The 13,968-nt window shown below is 40.1% G+C and overlaps 1 protein-coding gene across 2 annotated transcripts in view; it reads right to left on the reverse strand.

Annotated features, from left to right (window-relative positions):
• ULK4 (unc-51 like kinase 4) overlaps positions 1-13,968 on the reverse strand; it is a 771,869-nt gene that overhangs the window by 374,307 nt on the left and 383,594 nt on the right. For both annotated transcript variants that reach the window (XM_075827083.1, XM_075827084.1), the window contains exons 28-29: positions 5,002-5,053; positions 4,757-4,901 (exon numbers count right to left, since the gene is read on the reverse strand). In XM_075827083.1, coding sequence (XP_075683198.1) covers positions 4,757-4,901; positions 5,002-5,053 — 197 coding nt within the window. The remainder of the gene's footprint in view (positions 1-4,756; positions 4,902-5,001; positions 5,054-13,968) is intronic.

The following is a 13,968-nucleotide window of genomic DNA, read 5'->3' on the forward strand; positions in this document are numbered from 1 at the left end:
ACCCATAATATGGAGATTAGTAAATATTTTATTTAGTAAGATAAAAATGCTGAAACAAGGAACAAAGGAACAAAAGGCTACACTCAAACTATTTTATATCCGATAAGTTTTATACAGCAATGTTACATGTAGCCAAAAAGAAAAAGACTCATCGATATTATAAACATTTTTAAAAATAATTATTTTTATAGGATATTACCTAATTTCTATAATGACATATCACTGAAAAAGGGGCATCTCAATTATACAAAGGGAGCTTTAGATCTTCCTAGTTACCGGCTAATCTTCAAACTAGAAATTCCCAAAATAGGGAGAGGAAAGAAGGCGCACCAGTCAGTGGACCACATATACCGTCAGTCGACCACACATTGTTAAATTATTGTGAGTTGTATTGATCAATTCTAATTGACACCCATACATACATACATAGAGACAAGGGATATGTGTGTGTATATATATATATATATATATATATATATACACACACACAGATAGATAGAGGTGAGGGTATTCAGGTTTTGGCAAATGAGGCCGGATTTACTGGAGCGTGTACGTTTTGCGCGCGCAAAAAACGCAGCATTTTGCGCGCGCAAAAGGCACTTAACAGCTCCGTGTGTCAGCTGCGTATAATGCGTGGCTGCGTGCTTTTCGCGCAGCCACCATCATTATGACACTCTGTTTGTAAACAGAAAAGCAAGTGGTGCTTTTCTGTTTACATTCATAGTTTTACTGCTGTTGCGTGAATCATGCGCGTCCCACGGAAGTGCTTCCGTGTGGTGCGCGTGATTTTCACGCACCCATTAACTTACGCAGAAAAACGCAGAAATATAGGACATGTCGTGAGTTTTACGCAAAAATCACTGACTGTCTGCACTGCCCCATAGACTAGGTCCGTGCGACGCGCGTGAAAAGCATGCGCGTTGCACGGACGTATATCACGTTCGTGTAAATCCGCCCTAAAGGTTATTATTTGTATAATGAAAAGTTATCCAATTTCCAATAAAGTTTCTGTAACAATTTCTCATGGTTTTCAAGATCTCTGTGGAAAGTGAGGTCAGGGTGTCCCTGAAGAAGCAGAATCAGGCAAGAGTATTGCCGACGTTCTGGTAGGGGTTTCTCGCATTACAAAGCCCCTAACGTCACTGTCCATGTATGGACAGTGATGTCAGGTGTTCCACAAAAAACAGAATCCCCGGCCATATATGGACAGTGCTTCCCTCTAGGAGCTGAATCCCCGTCCAGAGCATTGCCGACTCGCTGATTGGGGATTTTGGCACCTCAAAGCCCTTAATGTCACTGTCCATGTATGGACAGTGACGTCACGGGCTCCCTCCAGGAGTGGAATCCCTGGCCATATTGTTGCAGACGATCTGGCCAGGGATTCCTGCATCTTAAAGCTCCTTACGTCACTGTCTATATATAGACAGTGACGTCAAGAGCTCCTCCAAGTCAGACGCTCCAACCATGCAATCCAGGATTTTTAAGCTCTAAATGTCACTGTCCATATATTGACAGTGACGTCAAGGGCTTTCCCAAGACAGGAGTACTCGGCCAGGGCGCTTGCGATACTCTGGCCTGGAAATCCATAGTTGAAAGCCCCTGACATCACTGTCCACATATGTACAGTAACATCAGGGGCTTCCCCTGGTTCAGCACTTAAAAGTAGCGATGTTCGTGGGCAGTTTGGGAGACGTATCCCACTGTATGCCTATATAGTGGGATATGGAGGTGCCTTCCATCGGAGCTATACATCGGGACTCCTCCCGACCTATACAGCCTTAGAGGATCATTCAGGAGAAGACAGGGGAGGCTGGTGAACCCATCTAACAAAATTGACACTGAAGGGCACTTCACAGCTTGATATGAATTGGAATACATGCAAGCAGAAGAGAAATGCTGAATTTTTTTAAAATAAACCCCAATTGCAAAAACGTTGGTTTTGTTTTAGCCTAAAATAGATAAAATACAATAATAAAAATTTGTCCAAATGTGTCCATAGCCTTTACGGAAAGGTAACATTACAGCTGTTCAAGTTTGAAATGTAAATTGGTAAGCCAAATGATCTTCTGAATATTACATCACTTTTTAATTAACCATATTTTTCAGACAGTTTCTAACTACAAACTCTTTTTAACAAAGTATCCTTTAGCTCCCTTTTCAAATTCCTAGAAGTGATTCAGGTCACTGAAAGTGAAGTCACCATAGGCAATAGATGATCTCTGTAAGCACTCGGAGAGGTTGTGACAGCTGTCAAGAGATGTACCTGCCCCGGCAAGCTGAATGAATTACTATTTGATGGGAACCTGCAATATGCAGTGGGCATATATTAATATTTGCATTGTTATTCTTAATAATCTGTCTAAGTGTGATGCAGCATATCGGTAACTTTCAAATTAAATTTGTATATGTCTATAAAAAACTGCAGACTGGAAAATAAATTATATTTCTGAGCACCATCTAGATAGCTACAATTAATAAGTGATAATTAGACATCCAAACCCACTGTTTTAGATTTCACAGTATTAAGAAATTCGAACTGTCTATGTAAACTACCTTATAGTGCAAAACTTAGTAAAATCGTGATTTAAATAACCCAAATATAGTCCATTTAGAATACCAACAATAAACCATATATAAATAGTATCTGCTTAATATACAATGTAATTATACACTGCAGCTATACGACACCAAACAGACAATTTACAGCAAGCGTTAATCTTCAGCGACTTTCACGGTCGTTCTGACATTTCATAACTGAATTGATTTTAGTTAATAAATGTCAAAATACTAGATTGGTTGATTAGCGGATGACCTAAAATGTCATCTACTATGAAGACCTTAAAGCAGACCTGACATCTACAGACTTACACCTTAAACTGATACATTCTGTATGGACATGTAGAGATAAACATATTATATATACTATGGGTATCGGCTGTATATTTTTTTTCTGTACGCGTTTGAACGATGTGAGACAATTTTTATACAGGTCAAATGAATCCTATTATTAAAGGGGTTGCAATTTACTAGGAAATATCCCAGTACTATCCCTGGGACTGCATTGTGTTATTTTTCTCTTCCATTTTGAGTCCCAAAATCTCACAAACCATACGCTGCAAAGTAACCATAAGTGGATTCGACCCTTGCCATTCAAAAGTTCTATGTCATCGCAGAAAATCTCAGACTAAAGGTTCACATGGGCAGATTTAAAGCGCCGATTGACGATATTACAAGTCAACTGGTGCTTGTTAACAGGCCCTTTTACATGGGCTTATGCTGTCCCCATCAATTTGCATCATTGTAGTCAGCACATCCCCCTGCAGACAATGAGGATTTTTTTGCCTGAATAAACGATAGGATTAGCTGACAAACAAGTGTTTGGTTGTTTGTCGGCTGATCGCCGGCCCGTTTACATGGGCCAATAATTGGCCTAACAAATGCCTTTAGGAACGGTTGTTCCCGATTATGGTCTCGTGTAAATGCTTTTAAAAAAATGTTTGCAACCGGATGTTTACGCTGTCATACTTACTGGGATTGTAAACATGTTACATTTAGTCAAACTTTTGGCATTATCCATTTTTGCAAAAAAAAACTAAGAAAGAAGGCCAGGGCCGGTTTATAGGAAAGTCGAGTGGTACAATTGCCCTGGAGCCTCCACCAAACTCATAAAATTTAAGTAACAGATCATCAATAAAAACAAGTTTATTCACTAACACACCAGCACCACTTACACACCCACACCAGCACCACCTTGGCCTAGATTTAGCCTTATGTACACGACCGTGCTTTTGTGTTTGCAATTTATGTGATTTTTACTGATTAATTGTGAACCCATTCATTTATATGGCCCCATGCACACGACCGTGGCTTTCAGTTAATTGTGCTGGGGCCACGAATCTGGAACGCAAAAACTCAGAGGCAAGTCATTTTATGGTCCAGATGTGCGACTTCACTCCACTGGTGAAATCATTTTTTTCTGTTGCGGAACTGTGAATACTGATGACATACGGATGAACAGGGTTTTTTTATGGTCAAATGGACCGCAACGGAGCTGTTTGTTTTTGTGGCCCGCAAAGCCCCTATGGTCGTGTGCAGGGGGCCTTAGTTTTCGTCCATGTAACAGGTCAATGATATTATACACCTCTGTGTAAAAAATGAGGAAGAAGATGTAAAATACACCTGCATCATCGTGGCATGAACAGTTATTAGAAATACATATATGTATATTGTTTTACCTTTCTGTCAAAAAAAGGAAGGGCCTGACTTAAAACAGTAGAAGTTTAATCTAACCCTGACCAAAAGGATTTAATTTGGAAACTAGTCAAGATGAGTAACAATTAACTGGTTATATACTGTAGATCTGTTCTGCCACTGCTATATAATCACAAATGAAAACATATCAGTTCATTTTTAATAAATAAGTGTGGGCACTTGTGCTTCTTTTCTTATGGATTTAAATTCATGCAAAATCATTGTTTCAACAAAATCTACAAAGTCTGCTGTTAATAAGCAGAAGATGTTCTCTAGCAAATCATAAACAGACTAGCTGGGGTCATCAAACCTTTCCTTACGGTTGGCAGGAAAAACAGTTGGCAATCGTTTCTTCTGCGCCGGACTGTATTGGGTCAGATAGGCGTGCTACACTAACCACAATGAAATATACTAATGACATACACTTATACAGTCCATGAGAAACATAAATTATATGGCGGATAAAGAATAAAATTAACCCCATTAGCCCAGCTGAGGGACTCACTGTGGAAGCAATGACTTTCTGACCAAAGACAAAAAAGTGATGTTGGATTGAAGGCCCTCAGTCCTCCCCTCATCTACAGCATCATGGTTTACTAGAAGTGATGTGGTTTCTGCAAGTAGCCGCAAGCTGAACAGCCTCCACTCCACTAGAAAACACAAAGTGCCAAGAATGTTACCAATGTAGCAATATAGTCGAAACAAAATGTTACATTTGCACAGGGCCCTACTTGATGTGGCCTAACTTACCATTTTGGCTGCAGACCAGGGAGACTAAAGGTGGGAGGATAGCATCCACAACCTAAAACAGAGAAAGAAAAGGCCTGGACTGAATTACTGTCGTAGCAAAAAATAGAAATCAGTTTCTCCACAAACTAAGGGGTTTTGCAGTCAGAGTCTGTAATTAAAATGATCATCTGGATTTGTGGTGATGCAGTGATTTACCATGAGAGTGAAGTCCTTCTATAACCTCCGTTTCTAAATTCACTGTTTAGTAACTATATAAGTTTTAGCACTGTGAAAAGTATTGATAAAAGAATTACATAGGAGTGCAATAGAGTTACGGTTTAGCTTTAAATGACTTTGCCCAATTTACACAACATTTTTTTTATTGAAAAGTTTAAGCAATTTCCCTAAGTAATTCCCAACAAACAAAAACCCACAGTTTCTGACGATGTTCATAGGTCTTCTCTGTCGCAGAACCCTTCGGGTAGTTACACGTACAGTTGTACATATTTGGTGATGGACAATGTAGTGATGTCATTTAATAAACCTGTTCACACAATGCTATTGTATACAGAAAAGCTTTTAGAACATGCCATGCTTCTTTTACAACCACAGCATGCCGTACAACTCAAGGTTTTAAACCTATTTGTAAAAACCAGGATGGAAGTAATTTTTTTTAGAAAGATTTAATGCAGAAACAAATGCAACAAAACCGTAATATCAGCACCTGGCATAGCTGGATTATTTTATACACCCTATGGTATTTTACTGCAAGTAAATGGCATAACTGATATACTTTGTGCATCTTTTATCATAAAATAGATGACAATGATTAAAATACTAATACTGCTAACCTTTGTCAGCTTCCATGACTATTTTTTTCTGATAAACAGAACAATCAAAGTGGAGTCTTCCGTGAAGCTAATATTATGGAATTAAACAGTTAAATGGGCACTAACTTTTTATCATACTTTGCATAAATCAATAGTGCACGTGACTATAAGAAACTATCATATATCTTAGGCCCCATGCACAGGAACCTGCTTTTGCGGCCGCAATTCCCCCAAAAATCCACGGGAGAATTGTGGCTCCATTCATTTCTATGGGCCCATGCACACGACCGTGGTTTCCACGGTCTGCGCATGGCCCAGGAGCCTGGACCGCAGAAAGAATGGCCAAGTCTTATTACGGCCGTGTTCTGCGGTCCAGGCTCATAGAAAATAATGGACGCTGCCATGTGCACGGCCCAGAAGCCTGGACCGCAGAAAGAATGGACAAGCCTTATTACGGCCGTGTTCTGCGGTCCAGACTCATAGAAAATAATGAACGCTGCCATGTGCACTACCCACGATTTGTGGACGGCTCGCGGATGACTCCATGGCCGGCCGACCAGAAAATCACGGCCGTGCACATGGCTACAGTCATGTGCATGAGGCCATATTAGTGAAAAATGCCCCTATCTCCACTTACAGGCTTCCCCTCTTCTAACGGAATTTACAACTTTTTCGGTGTCTTTAAGAGAAGACAGACAGGCTATCAGCTCACTGAGGGATTAGGCTACAGCTGCATATAGAAGTCTATGGAGAGGGCAGGAGGGTGCAAGAGCTGAGTGAGAGAGGAAGAGAGACACATACACAAACGCCGCAGCAGCAGCATCCTAGTAAGTGTTCTATCTTACCCCAGTGCTGGATTCATAGCTACACTGCTCATTATTTCTTCTCTATGTGTGCAATTCATGGCAGATATAATAGCAGTTAGGCTCCACTCAATAGCTCAGGAAAAATGGAAAAATTAAAGACAGAGCCTGTGAAAGGGAAAATACACAACATTATGGAGTTAAAAGGGTATTAAACGGCTTAAACATTGGAGGCTTATCTTTAGGATAGACTCCTGGGACACCTGCCGATCAGCACGATTAAGGAGCTGCAGCCCCCTCAGTAGCTCAGCCCCATTTACTTGATCGTTCTAATTATCGTCTGGGGTACCGGGGGTTTTACTTCCACCAATCAAACATAGATGGCCTATCATAAGCATTAGTCCAAGAAAAAAACATTTAAAGTGTACTTAAAGAAGTTATTATTTCTTGTGTAAGGAATGTATGTAAAAGCTTACATTAAAGAATGTATGGAAAAGCTTACATTAAAGAAGTCTAAATAAATATGTTAATCTATGTTCAACTAACTATTAATTTAACGCTCAGTTTAAAACTAGGCAGTACTGAAGGTTACATATATCAAATGACTGCTTGACAAAGAAAACAAATCAGTTTAAAGGTCAGCCAAAGACTTTTCAGGTGCCAACCAAGGACTTGAAATACTCTTACAATCAATCTCATTGCTATTAAAGCGTCGTTTTTTTTTAGGTCCAATTAAAGGTAAGCCACTTGAGTAAAACATTAAAGGGTATTATATTTATAATTAAAACTAGTATCACAGATCACAGTATGAACATCAGTCTTGTAATCCATACTGGCCACTGGATGTTTTTTTTCTTAATTTTTGTAAATGTTTTAAAATACACTCATTTGGTTTCTTATTAAGAAGTTTTAATGGATAGTTAGAGTAAATATCGTATAGTGTTCTTGTAATGACGGGGGGTGGGGAGACAGACAAGTGAGCCCTAATCTACCCGACACTCAGTCCCTGCCTACTTGCAACGACCCGCCCTAGGCGACGGGGTACAACTGGGCGACGGTCCCTACGCTCAATAAGTGCACGACAGACAAACAGACAAGGGTACACAGAGCTAGGGGGAGAAAGGGGCAGTTGCCCACGCCAACACCGTGAGCAACAAGAGAAGTAAACAAGCCGAGTCAAACCAGGAGCGTATGAGGTACCAAACGCAGAGCAGGAGAGTAGTCAGCAAGCCGGGGTCAATATGAAGCAAGGACAATAGTACAAGAAGCTGCAGCAGGGCCAGGAAACCAAACGAAAAGAATCACAAGCAAAGGAGGAACAGGAAAGGCAGGTATAAATACAGAGGGCGGGAGCTAGCTCCGTCTGGCCAGGCTGTGATAGGTTCTCCCACTCCTAAGCCTGCCACCCTGAGTGGTGGAAGATGGAGTCAGTCTCACAGACATAGAAGCAGGTGCAGACTGATTATCTATGGGCGTTAACCCCGAAGCTGTGACTGGCAGATCATTTACAGTTCTAAGTCAGACCATGTGTTGGGTATAGTTTTAAAAACACACTTTGGTTTTTACACTGTGATTTGTGTTTTAGTTTCTTTTTAACCATTTTCCTTTGCTCAACAAGTTACAGACTGTGGTAAGAAATATAGCTTAACATCCACTGTAAACAATACCGGCACACCATACAAACAGTGCGCTCTTTCTCTTCCTCTCACCCACAGTACAGTGAGCAAAAGATTCATCAAAACGGCACACGTCCTCTTGGGGAGCTATTTTTATATTAAAGCAACCAAAAAACATTAGTAAACACATTCTACTGTAAAAATTTAAGTGATGAACTTAGATGTGATCGATAACCGCTGGATCCTGCGGGTCTCCATTGACCTGACGGATTCAGCTCTTAGCGCAAGATATAGCTTCTATGTATCTAGGATACATAGAAGCTGTATCTCAAAAAAGTATTTATTTAAAAAAAAAAAAAAACAATTAAAAAGTTGCATTAAACACCATGATAAATTGTTTTATTAAATAATAAAAATAAAAGTATTCAAAGGTTTACATAGCCTTTAAATACTCTATTAGGGAATTCTGCATTAGTGGAGGGTAGCCTTCTATTCAAAACCCTCCTGATTGTTGGTGGCCCAAGCAGCAGGACAGCCAGGTATAAGCTTATTGCCAGGAGACTCTTCTAAGACTATGTTAATAACACCTTTTTTGCCTACATTTGACATATATGCTGGGGAAAAAGCTCCTAACCTATACATTAAATGTAGGCTATGACAGATGACTAACAAGCGTATCCATCACTATAGACTTAAATGGTATCTGTTAAATGTATACGTCATGAACTCTCAATACCCTATTCATGACGTCATTAAACTGATACCATTACAGTCTTTGGGTGATGGATGGCCCTTTTATGCATCCGTTTAACACATACATCACCCACAGACTAAAACGGTATACGTTTAAGGGATAGGTCATGAAAGGCTATTAAAAAGCCAATGACCTATACATTAATCATATAACCATGACGTATGCCATGCAGCGGCATACATCGCCCATGCGCATCCATGTAAACAAAGCCTAACAAAAAGGGACTGTCTAAAGCAGACAGCATTTTCACTAGCACATCCACCACAGCACAGAGGTTCTGGGAATTTGGAGCTCTGTAAAAAAACAAAAAAAAAAAAAAAACAAAAAAAAAAAAAAGGGATTGTCAACCGCTATAAAAATGGACAGTATTAAGAAATTAATTAGTGCGGGATTTAAAAAATAAAAATAAAAAATAATGGTGTTCAAGGGTGAATATTGCCTTCAAATAATACACAGAGGAGTTACATTATTAAGACCACCAGCTAATATCCAGAGTAACCGCCATGTGCAGCACGGACAGCAGCTAGACTGGGAGTGACTCAATCAAGTACTGGTAGGTTGATGGATTCATACCCAAATCGGTCCCTTCCACATTGATGAGAGAATGCCATGAAAAAATTCCCCGGACCACAACGCTGCCGCCACCAGCTTGCGTTTTTCCAGCAATGGTTGCAGGGTGTTTGTTCTCGGTTTCTCGCCTGACACACCAAATTCCATCCGGTCGATGTAGCAGAAAACGTGATTCATCAGAGAAGGCAACTCTTTGCCAATCATCGGTGGTCCAATTCCGATACTGCCGTGCAAATTGGAGCCTTTTTTTCCGATGCACCTTTGTTAGCATAGGAGCAGCGACCCTATGTCTGCTTCGGAGCCCCATACGCAGCAAAGTTTGCTGAACTGTTTTTTAGACACACGTCTGGTAGTGCCCTTGCTGATTTTCACAGTGAGCTGCTCCACTGTAGCGTGTCGTTCGGCCCTCGTGCACCTTTGTGGCAGACGTTCACCTCTCACATCAAATGAACGTGGTGCTCTGCAGTTTCCATGATGGTTATTCACAATGGTGACATTCCTTCACCCACGATACACTTTCACCACAGCAGCACGCGAACAGTTCACAAACTGTGCCGTTTGCAAAATATTGCCACCCTTGGCCCAAAAACCAATAATCATCCCTTATTGCAACTCTGATAAATCGACCCTTTTACCCACGAAAACAACGAGTGATGTGTGTTCAGACAGCCTATCGCCTAACACCTTATATACCCACCAAGCCAGCCCACGACACATCACTTCCTTCATAGTCTACGCGCTGCTGATGCCGAAAGTAGGAGGTGGTCATAATAATGTCACTCGTCTGTGTATATCCTCAAAAGAATGCAATAGGAAAATAAAAAAATATCAAATTCCACCAAAAAAATATATATAAAAATTTACATTGATTATAACATGTGAGTGATGACTAACGGAGTTATCAGCATCTTCAAATTAGTCTTTAAGAATAACTACTCCAAATACTAAGAACAAGTAAACTCAATGGACTTCCTTCTAGTTCAAATTGCATGTAGTGTCAGCCAATAAAATAATTTAAGAGGTCAAAACAACTGGACAATCCCATAGGCCTTATTAGGGACCAACCCCCTTTATAAGCCAGAGCAGAAAACTGCTGGAAAAAGCAGCTCCTGTTCTGGCAGACTCCATGTGATCATATATAACATGGTCGTCCATTTATGTAAATGGGTGCAACAGCATGTACTATATGTATTACCACATTTGTGGTTGCACGCATCTACGGTTATCGCTAGCCTAAGCAATCAGCTGATCTCTGGGGTGAACTACTTGTGAGAAGAATTTGTCCAATTGGAGCAACCCCCTTTAAGATTTTCAAACAATGAACCTAAACAAATAGCGAGACCTTGCAGAATCATTGTAAAGTCGCTAATGTCATATATGGAATGTCATAACTCACTGAATGTAGTCTGGTAACTAAGCTACGTGACTCAAGCTACCAGATGTCCTTATCCTACTTACTGGATACATATTATTCAAAAGGGTTTTTAAAAGACACTCAAAAGTTAAAAACGTTACTTTAATAGCAATGAAAATTATATACAAGATCATACACCCACAATAAATGATAATATATTTTATAATTCTAATTATATTAGAAGTTACCGGATGTGAATATATTGTTGATGTATTGGTTGGAATATTAAAACAATGTGGCAGTAAAACGGATTACATAGCCTTCCCGCTGCATGCTCAAATCATAACGGCCCATAACATGATCAAAAGCATTACTCACTAAGCATATAAATATTCATATTAACACTGAAAGTGTACCTAAGCTTTCATGAGACTTTTCCGAATAAGAAGCCATGTGTGTACATGAGGAATAACACTATTTCTGGGCATTATATGACTTGTACAGTATATGTTGTTTTTTTTTTTAGCAGTTTTCCCCCTATGGAGGCGTAATCCCGCTTTAACCTGTCATTTACAGCGAGATCTCGTGAGATTACGCTTGCTCTGCTGTAAAACATTGCCTCCTGGCTGGAAGGAATGTCTATTCACTGTCAAGACACTTCAGTAACGTTAATGTGTCAGTATAAGACAGAACACAGTGAACAACGCAGTGTCATTATGCGCTGACTAAATAAATGGAGAGAAATGTATGACGCTGATTGGTCAGCGTCATACACTCCTCTGTACAACGCCCACTTGGTCAATAGTAAAAACGCGCCGAGTTGTCCATTAAGAGTCATTAGCATAAAGCTAAAAACGCTAATAACGTGGTAAAAATAGATTGTTTTTCTAAATAAAAACCACTGCTGTCACCTACATTATAGCGCCCATCTCTTCATGTAGGAAATAGGGCACTTATAATGTGGTGACAGAGCTAGTGGTTGGAGCCTAACTTCCATCATGTCTCCTATACACTGCACACATAGTGCTCCCCTATCTCTATATATCACATATGCTGGATTCTCAGCTACACTGCTCTTTACTGCTGTATAATCCCCATGCTGCAGCATCTATATATATAGACTACCGTTCAAAAGTTCACCCAGACAATTGTGTTTTCCATGAGAAATCACACTTATATTTATCAAATGAGTTGCAAAATGACTAGAAAATATAGTCAAAACATTGACAAGGTTAGAAAGAATGACTTTGTTAAAATAATAATTTTCTCCTTCAAGCTTTGCTTTCGTCAAAGAATGCTCCATTTGCAGCAATTACAGCATTGAAGATCTTTGTCATTCTAGCTGTTAATTTGCGGAGGTAAATCGGGAGAAATTTCACCCCATGCTTCCAGAAGCCCCTCCCACAAGTTGGGCACTTTTTGCCTAACATACGGTCAAGCTGCTCCCACAACAGCTCTATGGGGCTGAGATCTGGTGACTGCGCTTGCCACTCCATTACAGATAGAATACCAGCTGCCTGCTTCATCCCTAAATAGTTCTTGCATAATTTGGAGGTGTGCTTTGGGTCATTGTCCTGTTGTAGGATGAAATTGGCTCCAATCAAGCGCTGTCCACAGGGTATGGCATGGCGTTGCAAAATGGAGTGATAGCCTTTCTTATTCAAAATCCCTTTTACCTTGTACAAATCTCCCACTTTACCAGCACCAAAGCAACCCCAGACCATCACATTACCTCCACCATGCTTGACAGATGGCGTCAGGCACTCTTCCAGCATCTTTTCAGTTGTTCTGCGTCTCACAAATGTTCTTCTGTGTGATCCAAACACCTCAAACTTCGATTCGTCTGTCCATAACACTTTTTTCCAATCTTCCTCTGTCCAATGTCTGTGTGCTTTTGCCCATATTAATCTTTTCCATTTATTAGCCAGTCTCAGATATGGCCTTTTCTTTGCCACTCTGCCCTGAAGGCTAGCATCCCGGAGTCGCCTCTTCATTGTAGACGTTGACACTGGAGTTTTGCGGGTACTATTTAATGAAGCTGCCAGTTGAGGACCTGTGAGGCGTCTATTTCTCAAACTAGAGACTCTAATGTACTTGTCTTGTTGCTCAGTTGTGCAGCGGGGCCTCCCACTTCTATTTCTACTCTGGTTAGAGCCTGTTTGTGCTGTCCTCTGAAGGGAGTAGTACACACCGTTGTAGGAAATCTTCAGTTTCTTGGCAATTTCTCGCATGGAATAGCCTTCATTTCTAAGAACAAGAATAGACTGTCGAGTTTCACATGAAAGCTCTCTTTCTCTAGCCATTTTGAGAGTTTAATCGAACCCACAAATGTAATGCTCCAGATTCTCAACTAGCTCAAAGGAAGGTCAGTTTTATAGCTCACCTAAACAGCAAAACTGTTTACAGCGGTGCTAACATTATTGCACAAGGGTTTTCAAGTGTTTTCTAATCATCCATTAGCCTTCTAACACAGTTAGTAAACACAATGTACCATTAGAACACTGGAGTGATGGTTGCTGGAAATGGGCCTCTATACACCTATGTAGATATTGCATTAAAAACCAGACGTTTGCAGCTAGAATAGTCATTTAGCACATTAACAATGTAGAGAGTGTATTTCAGATTAATTTAATGTTATCTTCATTGAAAAAAACTGTGCTTTTCTTTCAAAAATAAGGAAATTTCTAAGTGACCCTAAACTTTTGAACGGTAGTGTATATATATATATATATATATATATATATATATATATATATATAGATGCTGCAGCATGGAGATTATACAGCAGTAAAGAGCAGTGTAGCTGAGAATCCAGCACTAGGGTGAGAGATAACACTCGCCTACTATAAGCTGCTGCAGCATCTGTGTATCTCTGCCTATCTCTCATTCGGCTCCTGCTCACTCCTTCCTTCTCCGAAGACTTCTATGGGCAGCGATTCAGAGTGAGTGAACAGTTAGGAGGGGGAGGGAGGTGCCTGATAAGTGGAGAAAGAGGCATTTTTCTCTAATAAGGTTTGTTTTATTCGCTTATACTATTGATTTATGCAAAGTTTGTTTAAAA

The sequence above is a fragment of the Rhinoderma darwinii genome, chromosome 5 (genome assembly GCF_050947455.1).
Source record: "Rhinoderma darwinii isolate aRhiDar2 chromosome 5, aRhiDar2.hap1, whole genome shotgun sequence".
In the NCBI taxonomy this organism is placed as follows: Eukaryota; Metazoa; Chordata; class Amphibia; order Anura; family Rhinodermatidae; genus Rhinoderma; species Rhinoderma darwinii.